Consider the following 19008-nt stretch of genomic DNA (forward strand, 5'->3'; position numbering starts at 1 on the left):
CCTTAACCTGGCCTAGACTTTACTTATTTTACAGCTTGTTCAATGTGGCACAGTTATAGACATTCCTACAACTCTTCATCCTTCCCATAAGGCCCCTTTATTTCTTGTGGTACTTACTTCCTGTAACTCAACATTCATGACAGATGTCAATTTTAGGGGATATACATATATATATATATATATATATATATATGTAATGAAGGATTATATCTTACCTTGAGAAGAGCATCACTCAACTGCTTTCTCTCAACAAGTGAACCTCGCTCCTTGAGGAAAGTGCACAAGAACAAGGCTAAATTTTGTATGAACTGCTGCTCTGCATCTTGACCATTAGCATATGCTTCTCTGATGTTTGTTTCTAGTGGCAGCATCTGAAAGTAAAGTGTTTGATGAACAGTTACAAATCTTATAACACATTTGAGATCTCCACACCCCCAACAGCTCTAGCACCATCATAATCATCACCACCACCACCTAATCCCATGTTGCCCCACGAGAAGCATAGAAGCCCGGGGCTAGGCAAGTTGGTCCTGATATTTTAGATGAGGGTGACCAGCCTCACTCATCCCTGAGTGGCATTACGTGAGCAGTAAACCCCAACCACCCTTTGGATATAAACCTGCCTAGGCTCAATCTGATTGTAGTGCCTTAATTATCCACTAAATAATCAGATGCCATACTCTGGCTATATGGTTACCACCCAACATAGTAAATGGTTTCCTGGTGTACAGGAAACCATTTGGCTTGTCACTCAGTGTAGAGTAACCCATTGATAGAAGGAAGAGGAAAGAATGAATGAAGGAAGGAAAGGGGATGTAGCAACTTCCAAAAAGTAATTTGCAGACTTTGACACACAGTTGAGCTCCCAGTCTATAGAAAATTCACCCGTACCATGGCTAACCACAATATGTGAACTCCTTAAGAGGAAGCATGGGATTATTTTTGATTATATGGGTTAGACAAGTCTAATATATACAGAGCAACAGGCAAGTCTAGACCCCAATACCAAAAGGATACAAAACAGAGAGAGAGAGAGAGAGAGAGAAATACTGAACCCCTTGAGTCTGAAAACCTCTCCCAACCCAATTAGAGTCATCTGGATATAACAAGAATAAAATTAGAAATGTATTACCAGATTCAAGGTACTAAAGAAATGCATAAAGCTTCTTAAACTGCCATTTTTACTCCTTTAACTTCCTTTCGTACAATTTTATTCAGCTTAGGAGAGACATAGCCTTCAGTTATCCCTTGACAACAAGAGGTCTTCCTACTGCTTAATAAAACTGTCTGACAGCAGCCACAATCTACCGTATCAATAAAATAAGCTACACTACATGGTCCACAGAGTGTTGAAGTGTTCTTACCTCCTGCAACTGTGTTGTGGTCTGTGAGAACATCATGATGTAGGACTCATCATATGAAGGGACAGCCACACCAGCTATCTCAGTTAAACACTTCAGAGTCACATTCCGGAACAACGGCAGACTTAAAAACTTTAAGGGGAAAAATAAAACAAACATTATACAGGCAGTCATCAGTATACATCAAAGATGTATTCTAAAATATTAAAATGATTTCTCTGTAACTATTGCTTGTCAACCTTACTGAATCAGACAACAGTATGGAACTACGGTATACTCAAAACAGCATGACATAACTTCTCACTGTAACCAGTTAACAACCTTTCTGTGACACTTCTTTATGATCAGTACAATATTCTTGTAATAATCTCGTTACAACTGAGCATTCACGATGGAAGTAAGTACTGTTCAACTGTGGAATATCGATCCACTTCATGATAAATAACAAGACACTGAACAATAATTATCAAAACCCAACAGAGCAATCTCCCAGGCCCGGCAAAATTTTCAGAAGATTACCCGGTATTTCAAAATTAGCCACTTGCAACTTCCAAACTACAGAGAAGTTGAAGGTATTGACACTGACAACTTTCTTCGCATTAGCACAATCATGTTTACCATAGATGAATATCATGTGAAAATAACTTTAACATAAAATCAAGTGCTGGCAGAATAATCTTAAGTTCCATTTTGCCGTAAATGGGGGAAGTACAGCAGTGAAGATTATCCACAAGTTCAGCATTTGAGCATGTCATATTTTCCTTATATACTGCTAAACTGAAGCACTGTTGTTCAAGAAGTACCCAATATCATAACAAAGCAATTTTTACACTAAACGGCTTATTCTGAAAGCAATTTATTCTGATACTACAAAAATTATCAATAACGATATTCTCAACTTCCTGTAGCCCCAAAACTCAGTGTCCAATTATTAGAAAAAATGTGGAACAATATAACTGGTTCAGACTGCTTATTTTACTTACAAATCAAACCTATTTGATACCTATCCTGTGCTTACCTTGTAAATAAGCGTACTGATCAACTTGGTTTCAAAAATGTAGCCCAGGGGTATCCAATTAAGGAATCTGAGCAGGGTTTCTAGAGTTGCACTGACGAGTGTTGGGTTCTGTGAGTTTTCCTGGCAAATAAACAACACATTAATCACCTAATAAACTGCAAAAATTTATACACAGCAGGCCCTCATTACATGATAAACTGGCATGAACAAATCGCATACACTATGATGAAAACCTTAGGATCTTTTCTTCAACATAAGACTGCATATTCACTTATAAAATCATTCTGATCCTGTACGAAACCACATCAGTCAATGTAAGACTGGTATTTTCACCTAGACAATTGCCAACATCAAGCTTACAGTCATCTGTCTGTTCAAAAATGGGCACTCAAACTTGGTCCTCACCAGGTGTTATGCCAGTGACGGAACAATAGTATAGTGCTGGAGCTGAAGCAGCAATTGAAGTGCAGTGAAGTGAAATAGCTGCGGTACTAATTCAGCTCAGAGGAGTTGGGAGCAAATTTTTAAGGCCTTTTTGGTGGTAAGCAGCAAGTGAAGCTGTGAAGTGAAATAACTACTAGCTGAGGTGAATTGGAAACCTGTTTTTCAGACTTTCTTGGGTAGGTGATCCTTGACCAAAAACACATCCCCACTGAATCAATGTTATTACAGACTGGATATGTGTTCAATCGTTATGCCATGTACATTTCAAACACACTCTCGTCTTTTAACGAGGGTGTGCAATTCTGTTATAATTCAATATTAATGCTCTTATTCTTAGGTACTAATGTTAATACCTTTGCATCATCAAATAATGATTTTACAGCCAGGTCTGATTTCATATGGTAACTGATAAATGACATTAGGATTTCAGGTCATTCCCACAGTGGGGGGAGGGGGGCAGTGAAGCAGTAGTTTTCCAACACCATCACAATCACTATGACAATTTCCACAAACACTTCTCACTCTGCTTTCCTAAAGCCTTCCACACACACACACACACACCAAAGTGTGTAACACCGGGTAAGGTATGTCATTCGCAAGTGAAAGTAAGTATATTCATTGGCCATGGATCAAATGTCCTTCAGAACCAGTAAAATATGACTTAAACTTGTATAGTAGACCTGTCAGTTCATTTTAAGCACGTTAGCCTACCATTACAATACAATACGTATCACATCTTCCCATTTATCCAGCTAATCAAATAGAACATCATGACATACAAACATTATTTTACCCTTGAAATACAGTAAAACAGAAAAGCTACATACCATAACAAATAAACAAAGCAGAAAGACTTGCTGGAACTCTGAGCACATGGTATCTTTCAAGTGCTTGGCTTTTGTCTGAGTCATCTGCCCTGTGGAGAAATCAAACACTTCCTCTGAGAGTAGCTTGAGTATCACCATGTTGTTCTGGCACATGGACTCATTGGTTTTACTTGCTCCAACGATATCTGGGATGAACGACTGCCAATTCTTTGGCCACTCTCGCTTTAGAATCTGGTGGGAGAAAAAGAAAATAATTACTGGCAAGCCATGAAATTTATTCATTCACTCATTCATCATCTAATCCAGTGTTGCTCCATGAGAAGCATAGAAGCCTTGGGTTAAGCAAGTTGGTTCTGACATTTAAGGTGAGAGTGACCAGCCTCACTCATCCCTGAGTAGCATTACTTGAGCAATCAACCCCAACCACCCCCTGGATTAACCTACACAGGCTCAATCTGACTGGAGCGCCTTAATTACCCACTAAACCACCAGGCACCATAATTAGGTTATATGGTTACCACCCAGCATAGTAAATTGCTTCCTGGTGTACAGGAAACCATTTGGCTTGTGACTCAGTGTAGAGTCACTGATAGACAGAAGGAAGAGGAAAGAATGAAGGAAAGAAAGACAGAAGAGGAAGGAAGGAAGGAAGGGAGGAAAGGGCAGGCACCCAAGAGCAGCACTACATCAAGTGGATGGTGAGCACCCCCACCTACCACCATGAAGTTTATTATGTGCAACATATAAAAGGCCCTCCTGACCACAGAAGGGATAAGCACCATCTATTTGTACTGGATCATTTATAAAGGCTCCAATATGCTAGCATGTGTTGGCCTTGATCACCTAATGGCAGCTCTTCACACTGTTTGACCACTGGCAGCATCCATATTCAGTCCCTCATCCCTGAGGTCATACTCAACAACCTTGTCCAAAGTCTTTTTCGGTCTGCCTCCCACAACCCTACTACTGATGTTCGCAATTCTCATCTTCTGCAACAAAATGTCATCCACCACCCTCTCCACATGCCCAAGCCATCTCATTCTACCCCTCCTCATCACAACACTAATGTGTTCCAGTCCTATCTTTTCCTCTCAACTCTGCAATTGCAATCCTAGCCTCCCAGGCCCATCATTCAAGGATGCACAGCACATTCATCTAATCACTGTCATTTCTGTATGTTTGAGCCTATGAATATCCTCTTCCTTTACTGCCCAGGTCTCCAACGAATCAGCAATACACTCTAACACACGCTGCATACAAAGATCCCTTAGCACAGAGACAGAGCCTTCTTAATGTCAGGAGAGGCAACAGCTCCCTGTTCTTCCTGCAACCATTCCTTACCCCGGCCACAGAGCTAGTTCCAACCTCTCCAGCACATATGTCCCCCAAATAACAAAACTCTTCCACACACTCATGGGTCTCCAGTAAGATCACTCCTTTCATGCCTAACAATCTACATGTTCACCCTGACACACCGCACACACACAATCAGCATCTGAATAATTCATTTCATTTTTCCCTCTCTTTCCTAAGTAACCTTTTTTTTTTTTTTTTTTTTTTTTTTTTTTTTTTTTTTTTTTACAGTTTCAGCCTTTCTCAGGTCCTATTGCCATAATAAGTGGATCAAGATGTGCCAGAATTTCATTTGTAGTAGCTACTCCCACTTTGTTTCTAGGCTAAAGTGGGAGGCAGGGATGAGAAATGGAACAAAGCCTAATATCCCATGCTGCTGCTCCTGAGGGAAACTTTGTAGTGCCTTGTCAAAAATCCCATTCATATAAGGCAGGTTATATGTCCCAAGCAGACACGTATGTGGTAAGTCGCAGGCCACAGGTTAACAAAGGCTATACACTATGTATTTCCTGTTCAGTCTTTTCTATGCAATGCATTGTTATGATTCAAGTTAAAACAACTTAAATCATATAATCTGAATGTTAATCAGTTATCATGATTTAAATACAGTATTCCTTACCCTTTACTTGAACTTTGTTCATGTTCTCAACCTTTTTAATTACAATATATCTCATATGGATATCCATCCATCATCCAATTCTACGTTGCCCCATGAGGAGCGAAGAAGCCCGGGGCTAGGCAATTTGGTCCTGACATTTAAGATGAGAGTGACCAGCCTCACTCATCCCTGAGTGGCATTATCGTTTCGTTCGTTTCATTTTTCGTTTCGTTTACTTTCGTTTTTAAAGGCTCCTACATGCTTGCATGTGTCGGCCTTGGTCACCTAATGGCGGCTCTCCATGCTGCACGATCCATTGCAGCCTCCCTGTTCAGTCCCTTAACCTTAAGGTCACACTTAATGACCTCGTCCCGTCTTTCTCGGTCTACCCCTCATAACCCCACCCCCAATATTAACACTTCTCACCTTCCTCACCCAATTATCATCCCCCATCCTCTCCACATGTCCAAACCACCTCAATCTACCTCTCCTCATCACAACACCAATACTGTACACTCCAGTCCCATCCTACCTCTCAACTCTTCCATTATAAACCCAGCCCCTCCAGGCCATGGACGCAGGGACGCACTGCACATTCACCTAATCATTGTCATTTCTGTACGTCTGAGCCGGCGAATATCTTCCTCCCTCACTGCCCAGGTCTCACTGCCATACAGCATTACACTCCTAACACATGCTGCATACAAAGACCCCTTAGCACGTAGGGAGAGCCCTCTCAATGTCAGGAGAGGCAAGAGCTCCCTGAACTTCTTCCAACCACTTCTCACCCTAGCCACAGAGCTAGCTCCAGCCCCACCTCCAGCATACAACATGTCTCCCAAATAACAAAACTCTTCCACACACTCAAGAGATTCACCTGCAAGTTCAATCCTTTCACGTCTGACAATCTCCACCTGCTCACCCCGGAACGCATACACATAAAATCAGCATTATCTCGCAGTCTACCTCTGATACCACTACATCTCTTATGCACCCATTTATCACACACACCGCACAAGATGGAATTACTTCCCACGCCCTTGTGGCAAAACTCATCACTCAAATCTCCATTCACTCTCACCTGGGTGTGAGCACCCACATACATGGCCATAACCACCCTAACCAGCCACTCCTCCAAGCCAAGATTTCTCATTGCCCACTTATATGAGCAATAACCCCAACCACCCCTTGGATATGAACCTTCATCAGCTCAAACTGATTGGAGCGCTGTAATTACCCGCTAAACCACCAGGCGCCATAATTTGGTTATATGGTTACCACCCAGCGTAGTAAATGGTTTCCTGGTGTAACAGGAAACCATTAGGCCTGTCACTCAGTGTAGAGTCACCCATAGGCAGAAGGAAGAGGAAAGAATGAAGGAAAGAAAGTCTATCTATCTATCTATCTATTGCCAGACACCACAATCCCATAAAGGGTGGCCATTTGACACTGAGTTAGTTGTTTTACAGGGAGGGACACCAATCCTCCACCAACCCACTTGTTGACACGTAGGGAGCACGTATGGTTTGGTTATATGGTTACCACCCAGCGTTGTAAATGGTTTCTTGGCTTACAGGAAACCATTTGGCTTGTCACTCAATGTAAAGCCACCTGTAAAGGAAAGAAAAGGAATAAGAAGTGACAGGAAAGATGGGAGAAATAGGAAGAGAGGAGGGCAGGCACAGAAAAAGAATGATAAAAGAGGGATTTATAGGACTATTTTTGATGTACCTCATTATACATTTCCTTTTTATTAACAAATTTCTTAACACAGTGTCAGGTTAAGATCTGTTAAACCCCTGGTACAAGTAGGACTTCCTGCAATGCCTGGAGTTTTCCTGTATTGATCCTGTCATAGTTATATCACACTTAGTTACTGGTTAGGTCTGTCACTGTACTGATCCTGTCATACACTTACATTATATTCAGATGATGGTTAGGTCTGTCCCTGTATTGATCCTGTCAAACAGTTGCATCATGTTTAGTTGGCTTTTTTTTTTTTTCCTGTATTGATCCTGTCATGCAATAGCACCATGTTTAATTACTTTTTTCCCTCCCTGTATTGTTCCTGTCACAAAGTTGTACAGTGTTTAGCTGACAGTTGTCTTTTCCCCTCCTGTATAGGTCCTGCCACAAAGTTGCATCATGTTTAGTTGAATTTTTTCTTTCTTCTGTACTAATCCTGTCACACAGTTGCATCATGTTTAGTTGACAGTTGTTGTTTTTTTCCTCCTGTACTGATCCTGTCACAAAGTTGCATCATGTTTGGCTGACAGCTTTTTTTTTTTTTTTTCCTGTACTGATCCCTGCCACACAGTTGCATCATGTGTAACTGCTGGTACTTGAATATGCAATGACTGTCCCCGAGTAATTATTTAAAGCTGTTTATCATCAGCAGGAGCTGAATGAACTTAGATTTTTGGATTTGCAAATTCTAAATCAAGAATTGCCTATGAAAAGAAAAGGCTTCAAAATTACAGTAAACCCTCGACATAACAAACCCTTTAACCCCTACACCGCGGGCATGTTTACCAATGTTTTGCGTGTGCCGCGGGGTTATTCGGGCTCCGACAGACTCTCAAAAAATATTTGAAAAAAAATCAATTATTAGTCCAAGAATATTAAAATTAAATATGCTTATGGCACATACCTTCAGCTTTCTCCTGGAATGTTTGTTGAGCCTTCGTCGGTTACCGTAGGACTTGTGGAGACCTCTGAAGTTGGGTAACAAAGTCTCCACTTTACACTTCCCGACAACCCGTAATATGATTACCACAGCCAGATATTAACACTATAAACACTACTCTATGATTTTCAAGTAGTTTGGGATCCATACTCCAAAAAAAAAAACACTGTGAAAGCAACGAGCGCGTCTGACCGTCGAACTTGCGCTAGTTCGCTCTTGGTACTCTGTCATTTATTATTCATAAAACCCCTCACACTTTATATTTCTATTACTATATAACACATATATATCTACAGTCTTTATCCATAAGTTTCCTTCAATAGTATTAGTTTATTGTCACTGTAGGGATTCAATTTCTTTCAGTAAAATACGTAGCATTCACTTTCTCGTCCTGTATACTAGCATTGAGAGTGAATGTCACTTTCAATTTCACTCTCATAACTCATAGTATTCAGACATGCTAGAGTGAAACTTTTACTTTCATTACTCCTAGGGTATATACTCGTATTCTTATAATACTACTCATTTACATTTCTATTTACATTCTCTATTTTATTTACGTTATTTACATTTCTATTTTATTTACACTATGTTATGCACTGTCACTTGAAGTAACTTATAAAACTATTTTCCACTGTTCACGTATACTTACATTCATTACTTTCACTTGATGTTTACACATTATTTATACATTATTTACAATTCCACTTGCACTGTTTTACTCAATAGAAAGATCGTAGTCACTCTTTTATCAATTGTCAGCCCTTTACCTCTTTCCACACAAGATTTAGTAGGGGGTAAAGGTCACAGGGCCCTTTGCATGGGGGTGAAAAATCCCTGAAGCTAGCAAGAGCGAACAGACGTACCCCCACACTGGAAGATGAGAGTGAACTGATAAGGGTGGGCCGGGGTGGTGGCCTACCTAGGGAAATCAGTACTGCCAACGTTTAGCCTCTTGACACAGCTACTTTATAGCAGTGAAATGATTGGCAGGAAATCTAGACAATACATTATAAATTAGGTAGTTCCAGGTGAATGTAAATATCACTTAGGCTTCTCCCTTCCCTCCTTATATATACATTTATTACGAAAATAGATTATCCGGCATATTTCAAGGGGAAATAAACAGCGAAAATTAGCGAACGAGTGCATGTGAGGTGTTGTCAGGTGATAATTAGCCAATTCCAGGTGTATGGCACTCTCACTTACCTTATTTCTTTCTTGTATATATTATTTGGTATAAGAATAGGGCATAGGGCTTATTTCAATGGATGAAATCAGTGAAAAATTCCAGGGAAGATTTACTTAGCGTAGCATGGCCAGGCAGGCGAGAGGATAGGGTAATGGAGGGGGGGTAGGGAGGGGAGTCAAGAACGGGGAGAAATGGCTAAATTGTCAACAATGGATGGGAGTACAGATGAGATTAGGAGTGTTGACTAGTGTTGGACATTGGCAGTACTGATAGATGATACAAGCCCCCACTTGGAAGCCCGGGTGAATTCAAAATAACACAGAATCACAAAAGCGACGCCTTGCGGTATGATCCCATGCTCCCAAGCGTCACGAAAGTGACGCCCCACGGTTAAGGGGTTAATAGTGAACTTCAGATATAGCGACCCACCATTTCCAGAGCGAACTTCTGTTGGATATAGTGACCGTTGTTCGGTGTATGCAGCGGAAGTTCACGTGGCAGCCGGCATTCTTATTGTAGATGTTGTATGTATATGTACAACTTCATACAGGATGGGATTTACTGTACATGTACTGTATAACTACATAAACCATTGAATTCTCCATGTGAAACTTCATAGAGTAAGTTGTGGTTGTGCAAGCAGGATCAAACAACTCCACAGATATAGCAACTTTGGGTCGGTAATCCTTCAGTTAATAATGACCATCGGACATAGCGACCCACCCCTCCCCCCAATTAGTTTGTTATATCGAGGGTTTACTGTAGTCACTGTACAGTATATACAAACATTTTAACTGTTATATTAATCCACTTAGCTTTATTTGTATTATCATGAGAAAGCAAAGCATTACTTCTATCACAACACTGGGAGTGTTTTACCCAGTTCAACATATAAAACAAAAGGGCTATAAATTTCTTCCATATTTTGTTTATTAAAATTATATTTTATATATACTTAAATCTATTACTATCACAACCAGACTATTTCATCTGCCTCATAAACCTCAAGTAGTCACAACTCTCTATTCAACAATTTGGTATGCAATAAATTGACAGAACAATGAAGCAAACGTTATACCCAGTTTCAGGTTAATGATCATGAAATTCACTTATATGATAACTGTGGTGGCTAAGAACAACAATTTCGTCTGTTTGTGGTACCGCTTGCAAAAACCGACAGTCAGATGTTTGTGACGAGATGGCCTCCCCGTGTTTACAGTCCCTATGATCGTCTCTCTCTCACTCTGTTTTGTGCATTCAGTCACTATAGCACCATTGCTGTAGCCAAATAACAGTGCAAGGGCATGAAAAAAAACACCGCAGCGTGCAGTGGAGTAATAACATTTTGTGTGTGAAATACTGAAACTTGTGACTTGGAAAGTCTGGCAAGGATCCTACCCATTGTGGAAAATGTGGCACTACTGAGGAAACTGAGGGCTAGCCCCCTCCCCCCCTTTTTAAGGTACATGGCCCTTGACACTTAACATATCCCCACTGAACTCATGTTAAACAAACATCGATACACAATAAACCAGTATGCAGTAAGTTTTCACTTGACGTAGCCCCACTGCATACCGAGTCATGACTGCAGCAAACAGGTTAATGAAAACTATGCATAACTCCACCAGTCTGAACATTCTCTTAAAACCCACACCAGGTGATAACAAAATTAAAAACAAAATGGTGTAAAATCTCTAATATCTGTCAACATATCATCTGGAAAGCATTATTAGTCATCACAGTAAATGGAGGCAAATTTTAAAAAAACATGTGGAAACCCAAAATTCACAATCTGCGCCATTCAGTGGCAGTCCCGCACCCAAACACTGCCATAAGTCTCATTACCAAAACACTGCTTTTGATGTTGCCAAATTTGGAAATTAACTTTTTAATTTGTTACCTGTACGTCCGTATCTTTAGTTTTACTTCAATATTAATTATGCATACACCTTCTGTCCACTACGTTTCATATTCTACTTTCCTCGTGTATCTAGTCCCAAAATGGATGACAATGTGTCAGTCCCCTCCTCCCCCATGGCTGCTGCTCTACTTCCAATACAGTATGCCACAAGGCAGCTGTGCATACTACTGAGTCTGTCAATTGTTATGTCATCTGTGTCCTTCACATCAGGGGGAGGAGTGGCTGAATCGGTAGAGAGGCGGCCTGCGGTCCTAATGGTCCCAGGATCGAATCCCGGCTGGGGCAGGGAACAGTTTGAGGATTTGAATTTCCTAAAAGCAGACTTTCCTGATCTACCAGATGACCCGCCGACATGTCATAAAAGTACCCCCGCTAATACCAATACACCAGTCCTGTATGAGACAGCCCTAGCATGTATTCAATATGGACGGTGGGTGTTAGCGCCGAAGTGGTGACATGTGGAGGTGTAGGAGGACTACTGGGCCTTGGGATAGGTCAGTGCCCCCAAGCAATAGGCTCTGAAGCCTTTGCCCAGAGTCGGACACAAAAAAAAAAAAAAAAAAAAAAAAAAAAAAAAAGGCACCTCCACCTGTCAAGCGGAGCAGGAATATCCTATTCCTTGAAAAGATGCAGGAGATTATTCGAAAACTGGATGAGGGATGGAGTGTGAGTCAAGCAGTGGCAGAGGAATAGTGTAGCATCACCTCCTGTCACTGGACTACAGGGGATTTACGCCACTAACCACACGTAATTTTCTGTACTGAGAAATTTTCTAGCTACTCTCCGGGGAGGTTATTCCCCAAACATCTGATTTATTTGTCATGTAAGTACATAACCTAACACTGTAAAAGGTCACTACAGTACACTGTACAACACTTGTTCCTGCTCTTTTACACAACTCCATCTGGTCAAGCAGACCTATAAACCGCAGCCAAGCAATTACCATAGTCAAGCAGACACATCAACAACAGACAAGCAATCACCACTGAAGAACCACACCTTGCAGTGGGGGGGGGAATGCAGTGGGCACACAAAACATAATGGCAAAACGGAATCAAATATAATCATGATACACTACAGTAAGCTAGAGTAAAATGTTTATTAACTTGCTTGCTCCTTGGCTGTGGCTGTGGCTGGTGATGCTACTGCACTGCACAGTAAATCCCATGTGTTCCAGTGGCACACACTCTAAGGAATCTAGTCACAGTCTGAGTCCTCAATGAGGAAGAATGCATGAGAGGAATAGCAATAACTGAAACAGGTGGGTCACCACCACGTTCGTCCAAGAAAGAGCCGTACGGAGCATCCGAAAAACAGGGTCACAGAGTGGGAACTAAGGCAGGGGCAAGCATGCTCTAGCAGACACTGGGTGAACTACCAAGCCAGACAGTGCAGCACCAATGGGCTATTCCTGCCTGGGCAGACATGTTTGCACAGTCATAATTCCCACCTGGATGCAAGCATTTTGCCCTGATAAAATGGAAAAATTTACATATAATGGTTTAATACAGCCATATCACAGCATCCAGGTTATGGATCATTCGGATAATCGACGGATTACTGTACAGCAAAGTCAAAGGATATCACTGTTCAGAAAGTTCTTGGTTTTATGTAAGAGTTGTGTTCACTCAATGTTTTTCTACCTCTAACACTATTCATGCTTATGGCATGAAAATTATCATTTTTGAAACTTCAATTTCCTTGTAGACCAAAAATACACAAATTGCCAGCTAAATGGACCACTCTCTCATCTGCAACAATCAGGCCTCTGAAACCTTTTTCCAGCCAACAAATATACACATCGAAATTTATGTGCTTCACACCACCACCATGCTGATCTCAATCTGACAACTACAAACAGAAAAAGACAGGTGCCAAATCCTTGTATCTCAAACAACTGTTCAAAAGTTTAAATTAACATAAATAATGAAGTTTATATTAAGTAACCTCAAAAGTTTACTTACCTGAACTAGAATCATGTTCAATTTATTTAAGTATACTTTTTCTCGGTCCAGAGATTCTTGTGTGCTGGACAGTTTGATGATTACACTGACAATGTACTTCTTGATGCCTGGAATAAGAAGAAATACAATTATAACTTCTATCATTTTAATACTTATTACCACTACTATTTATAATCCTATTTCATACACACATCAATTTCCTTCCATCCTCTTCTGTCTTTCTTTCCTTGTCCTTCTGCCTACAGGTGACTTTACACTCCCTCTTCTGTCTTTCTTTCCTTCATTCTTTCCTCTTCCTTCTGCCTATGGGTGACCCGACACTGAGTGACAAGCCAAATGGTTTCCTGTACACCAGGAAACCATTTACTATGCTGAGTGGTAAACATACAACCAAATTATCGCGCCTGGTGGTTTAGTGGTTAATTATTGCACTCCAGTCGGATTGAGCCTTTGAAGGTTTATATCCAAGGGGTGGTTGGGGCTGATTGCTCACGTAATGCCACTCAGGGATGAGTGAGGCTAGTCACTCTCATCTTAAACGTCAGGACCAATCTGCTTAGTCCCGGGCTCCTATGCTCCTCATGGGACAGCATAGGATTGGATGATGGATGGACAGATGGATCAATTATTTTAATTTTCATCATCTTAACCTTTATTTCTAACTAGAAATATGTGGGTGACTCTACACTGAGTGACAAGCCAAATGGTTTCCTGTACACCGGGAAACCATTTACTACGCTGGGTGGTAACCAAATAGCCAAATTTTGGCACCTGGTGGTTTAGTGGGTAATTATTACGCTCCAGTCGGATTGAGCCGATGAAGGTTTATATCCAAGGGATGGTTGGGGTTGATTGCTCATGTAATGCCACTCAGGGATGAGTGAGGCTGGTCACTCTCATCTTAAATGTCGAGACCAAAAGCCTAGCCCCGGGCTCCTACGCTCCTCATGGGGCAATGTAGGATTGGATGGTGGATGGATGTGGATGGTAGAAATAGGGTGAAGTATGACCTAAAAAAGAAGAGAAATAATAATACTGGGCAAATTATCAATAGCATGCCCAATGAAATAGGTCACAGCCTAAACCATCTGTACATACAAAACAGATTTTTACCTTTGCAATACGCTTCACACAAACACACAAGCCAGTCATTCCCTTAATTATCAAGTTAAATAGGGATACAGAACCCTTGTTACATGCTTCTCTATGCACACTTCATTAAATCAACTTGATACCTCAATCCCTACCTTCAACAACTTCCATACCTTGCAATCTCACATTCCATACCATAATTAGAATATTACCTTCAACTTCCAAACCTTGCTTTCTCACATACAACAATATAATTACAATATAAACTTTAATATGTGATGGTCACATGCTTGAGAAGATAGTACATCAAAATAAAAGGGTGATTAGAGTTCAAAAAAGTTAAATGGGCTGTGAGCAGAGTTCACTTCTGAGAAGCAAAGCAACTGGGGTGCCAGAGAGGTATGCCTTCACCTGGTGACACTGATATAATGGGGTGATTGCTATCTGGTTACATAACATCCCTCACTTCCCCCCTATCACCAAAAGGATGGTGGACTCCACTAGGGGAAGGTGGTGGACAACTCATTAGAGAGGTGGCCCCAATTTCAAATCCTAGCTAGGACAGGGAACATCTTAAGGATCTGGATTTCATTAAAGCAGATGTTACTGGTCTACAAGAAGACTGCCGATTATATTGTAAAATACCAACGCTAATACCAATCCTTCAGTCCTGTATGAGACAGCTCTAGCAGGTATTCAATATGGATGGTGGGTGTTGGCACTGACGAGTGGGGGGAGTAGCCTAATAGGGTATGTAGCTTGAAACACCTTTACAGGAAGAGAAAATTTGAACTCATCAGCATTGTAAAGAAATGACTGTAAATGGACTATCATACTTGTACCTGAAATCAGGCCTGCCTTGGACACGAGTAATTTTGCTGAGAATCGTGTATCCTGCCAAAGTCAAGCTTGGACCAAGACTGTTCTGATTCCTACTTAAGAAACAAGGGAAACCAGGAACATTGTTTACATCAACAAACAATATCCTGCTGCTTCTCTACTAAGTCTGATCAAGTACAGTATTGTCATTTGTCTGTTGGTCAGCAGTCACACGTCCAAGGGTACACTGCGATGCAACTAATCGGGCTATCTTAACAGAGAAACATAGGCACGGCATATGATTTATGTTGTTTTTCAGTACTGACGACCTAGTACAGTAATCCCATCCTGGAATACTTTTCTGAGTTAACTACTAATGGGGTACCACCTAAACAGCTTAGTGCTCCACTCTGCATAAAATGGCACCAACCCCCCCCCCCAACTCCTGATCAGTCACTGGGTGTCTTTGACCGGGGAAACCTTTGCTTTGTAATACCCTGAGTTGAAAGGTGAATCATCCATTATAACATAAGAAAACAACAACTGCTGCACACCATTTGCCTCATGCTAGGCAGTTTGTACAAGGGCAGGAAAAGAAGGACACACTTGTAAGCATGACCTGCAACATGGGTAGACAACCTTGGATCCCAGGAACTGGAACAAACCCAACAGAAAAGGAAAATAGCATCTTTCTCACCCATTCAAGGCACAAGGCACAGAGAACAAAGTGCTATGAAGCCTCCTACACCACCTATAACATGGTCCATTGTGTTTTGATGGATTGACTGTTTAAGTTAAGGTTATACAACACTGAGGTAATCTCAACAAACATCCAAGGACAACTCAAATGTATGCTCTAATGTTAGAACAAACCTGTGTCTTGATAACTAGCACACAAACAAGCTATGTACCCATACACTATAGAGTCTGATTATGATGGTGACATTTAAGTGTACTGTAGCAAATGATAATGGATAGGGTGGTTCTTTAATGTAAATCTACTAAAATATGGACTACGGTACTAAAGATCGAGCCCCATGGGAAGCTGCCACTAGGTGGCCAAGGCCAAAGCATGCAAGCATGTTGGTGTCTTTATAAACAAAATCTCCCTGATACAAATTGCTAGACTGAAATGATCTGGATATGGCGAGAGACTGGAGTAGGATGACTGTCTGAGTAGGGCTACAGAAGTGAATGTGGGGGAAGCATCCAGAGCCAACACAGGAAAGATATGGGGTTGATGTCCTTTGTGGAGACCTCCAGGATAGAAACCTGAGCTGGCAGTGGCTTTAAATTACAACACTGGTGAGTTGCCACCAGGTGAAAGGGCTCATACAATGCTAATATTGTTACTATAAGATCATTACTCACTCAATACTGTTGCTTGTGAGGTAGAAACCACTCAAAAACTAGCAACAGTATGTTTAAAATGTCAGTCACAAAGAAAATGGCAAGGTCTTTTACATCTGATGAATACCTGTGCAAATCCTACAACTCTTACATTATAAAAGCAGGCATGTTATGTAATGAAAAGATATGTTCATCTTCATCAGCTGCTTCAAACACTGTCATCAGCACATAGTGGCTTGACTTCCCATCCACGGTAAATGTTTAAAGCCATGACCAAACAATCTAAAAAACTCACCTTCACACTGGTCGCGTGGCAGGACCTTCCATCTTGTATTTATAACCTGTTCCAGGATCTGCAGGGCATAGTATTTTGTCTGTTGATTTTGTGAATACTCCAAAATGGCATCCACACGTGTCCAGGCATCTGGATGTTCCTTGAGAGTTGTCAGAACTTCTTGTGCTATTCTTTGCTGTAGAAAGATATTTGATTAATATTAGTCAAACAATGCCGTAAAGTTCAGTTCAGAATAACAATAACAGTACTGCACTATAATCACATTAGGTACGGTAACCTGCAAAACTTACACTCCTCCCTTGCCCTTCAGTAATCTACATCATCATATTAGTTTGGGTAACCTTCCATGTAGTCAATGTAATCTATTTGGTTCATTACAAAGTTACTTAAAACTAACAAAGTTAATAGACCGATATGGGCCACTGAGAGGAAGAAGAATGAAACTTACAGGCAACTAAGGAAAGTAAAAAAGAATCCAGCTAATGCCTTTCATACCAATTCACAGAACTCCCACCATAATACATGACCACCAAGTCTTTCATGCATTATCTGAGTGATTTTTTTTTTTTTTTTTAATTATCAAACATTTTCAAGAAATCACTTATGAATCATTAACACACACAACAGAGAATATAAATCCTCTGAAACTATGACTACCATACACGGAATGAATTCCTCTATCAAGCATACACTTTATGACGATAATACAGTGGACTTTCACTTCTCATGCAATATGCACCTAATGAGTATCTTTCTCACAACAACATTCAGTACCTACATAGGCAGACATCTTAATACTAACTACACAAATCTCACAGGCACATACCTGAGGAAGGAGTGTTGCTAGTGGAACCACACCGAGTGTGGATGTGCAACCTAACAACCTAGATCAATATATTACGTTTTCTTCATAGAAAATCAGCATATTTTGTTCTTCAGGTAACTTTATTAATTATCTAACATTACACTAACAAAAAGAAGCTTAAACTTATCATTTTGCAGACAGCAATAAATGGAAAATGTAACTGGTTAAGAGCCCACAAGCTTACATGCACTTGTTTGCCTAACATCCACGTATTAACACCAAAGAAAGTGGAGGGACTGCACCATCAATGTTTACCCTGCTGTTATGAACCAGATCACCCTTTTCTCACATATATCTCATACAGTAAGTCACCCAACATTCTTAACGCATCAGTTTTTGTCTGTGTGAATATGAAAATCTCATATATTACCATTCCTAACCATAAATTTCTATCCTTGTGAATATATGACAATTCAAGCACCATTTCACAATATTACCTACATTCACATCAAGTACTCTACCTGCGTTGTCATTTATTCTAAATCACTAACCCAAAATCAAAAGCTTTAGCTCCATCACTGATATCTAATGAGGCCTTTCTTAAGTGTATGTGTGGACTGCACAAAACATTTCAAAAATTAGTGGCAGAGGACAGCAGCTTCACTGTCACCATACTAACCAGTACATGAGGTGGGGAAGGGATGGAGCCCCCTACGCAACCAGGAAGCAATGTTCTTTCTTAAATTCATCAATTAATTATTTGTTGAAGGTAGGAAAGTCCAAAGTCACATGGCCACAGTACTTTTTTTAATTCATTGCCAGACGCCATGTATCCCAAACGGGGTGGCCAAGGGCTTAGAGTTAATTGTCTTACAGGGAGGGGCACTAATCCTCCACCAACCCCACTCGACACGTAAGGAGAACGTTATGCCAACAGCACCTGGTGTTCCCAGGCGGTCACCCATCCAAGTACTAACCAGATCCAACGTTGCTTAACTTCGCTGATCGAACGAGAAGCGGTGTACTCAACGTGGTATGGCCGTTTAGACTCATATCCAATGCTTTCATACTCACGTAGCTCATGAAATTACATTTCACAGAAGTTTTTCATCTCATTTAGTCATGTGATTCAAGACTCAATTTTCCAACCTGACCCCTTCAATCTCTATGTGCTTTGATACATTAGAGCTACCTCCACACAATCTTATCCAGGTTCAGGGAGAAACCTTGATGTTATGGGGTAAAGGAAATCTTTAACTAACCTCTCCAGTTTGGAAAGTCTC

General features: G+C 40.8%; 1 protein-coding gene and 1 non-coding gene across 2 annotated transcripts in view; both read right to left on the reverse strand.

Moving 5' to 3' along the window:
• Window positions 1–19008, reverse strand: part of emb (exportin-1 emb) — a 92288-nt gene that overhangs the window by 45853 nt on the left and 27427 nt on the right. The window contains exons 5-10 of the mRNA XM_080286984.1: window positions 16921–17095; window positions 13365–13471; window positions 3651–3881; window positions 2380–2499; window positions 1365–1493; window positions 216–371 (exon numbers count right to left, since the gene is read on the reverse strand). Of these exons, the coding sequence (XP_080143110.1) occupies window positions 216–371; window positions 1365–1493; window positions 2380–2499; window positions 3651–3881; window positions 13365–13471; window positions 16921–17095 (918 nt within the window). The remainder of the gene's footprint in view (window positions 1–215; window positions 372–1364; window positions 1494–2379; window positions 2500–3650; window positions 3882–13364; window positions 13472–16920; window positions 17096–19008) is intronic.
• LOC145418660 (5S ribosomal RNA) lies at window positions 18654–18772 on the reverse strand. The gene has a single exon (XR_013900727.1). It is a non-coding gene; the product is annotated as a 5S ribosomal RNA (ribosomal RNA).

The sequence above is a fragment of the Coenobita brevimanus genome, chromosome 115 (genome assembly GCF_032717465.1).
Source record: "Coenobita brevimanus isolate Jiangsu-jjx chromosome 115, ASM3271746v2, whole genome shotgun sequence".
NCBI classification, from domain to species: domain Eukaryota; kingdom Metazoa; phylum Arthropoda; class Malacostraca; order Decapoda; family Coenobitidae; genus Coenobita; species Coenobita brevimanus.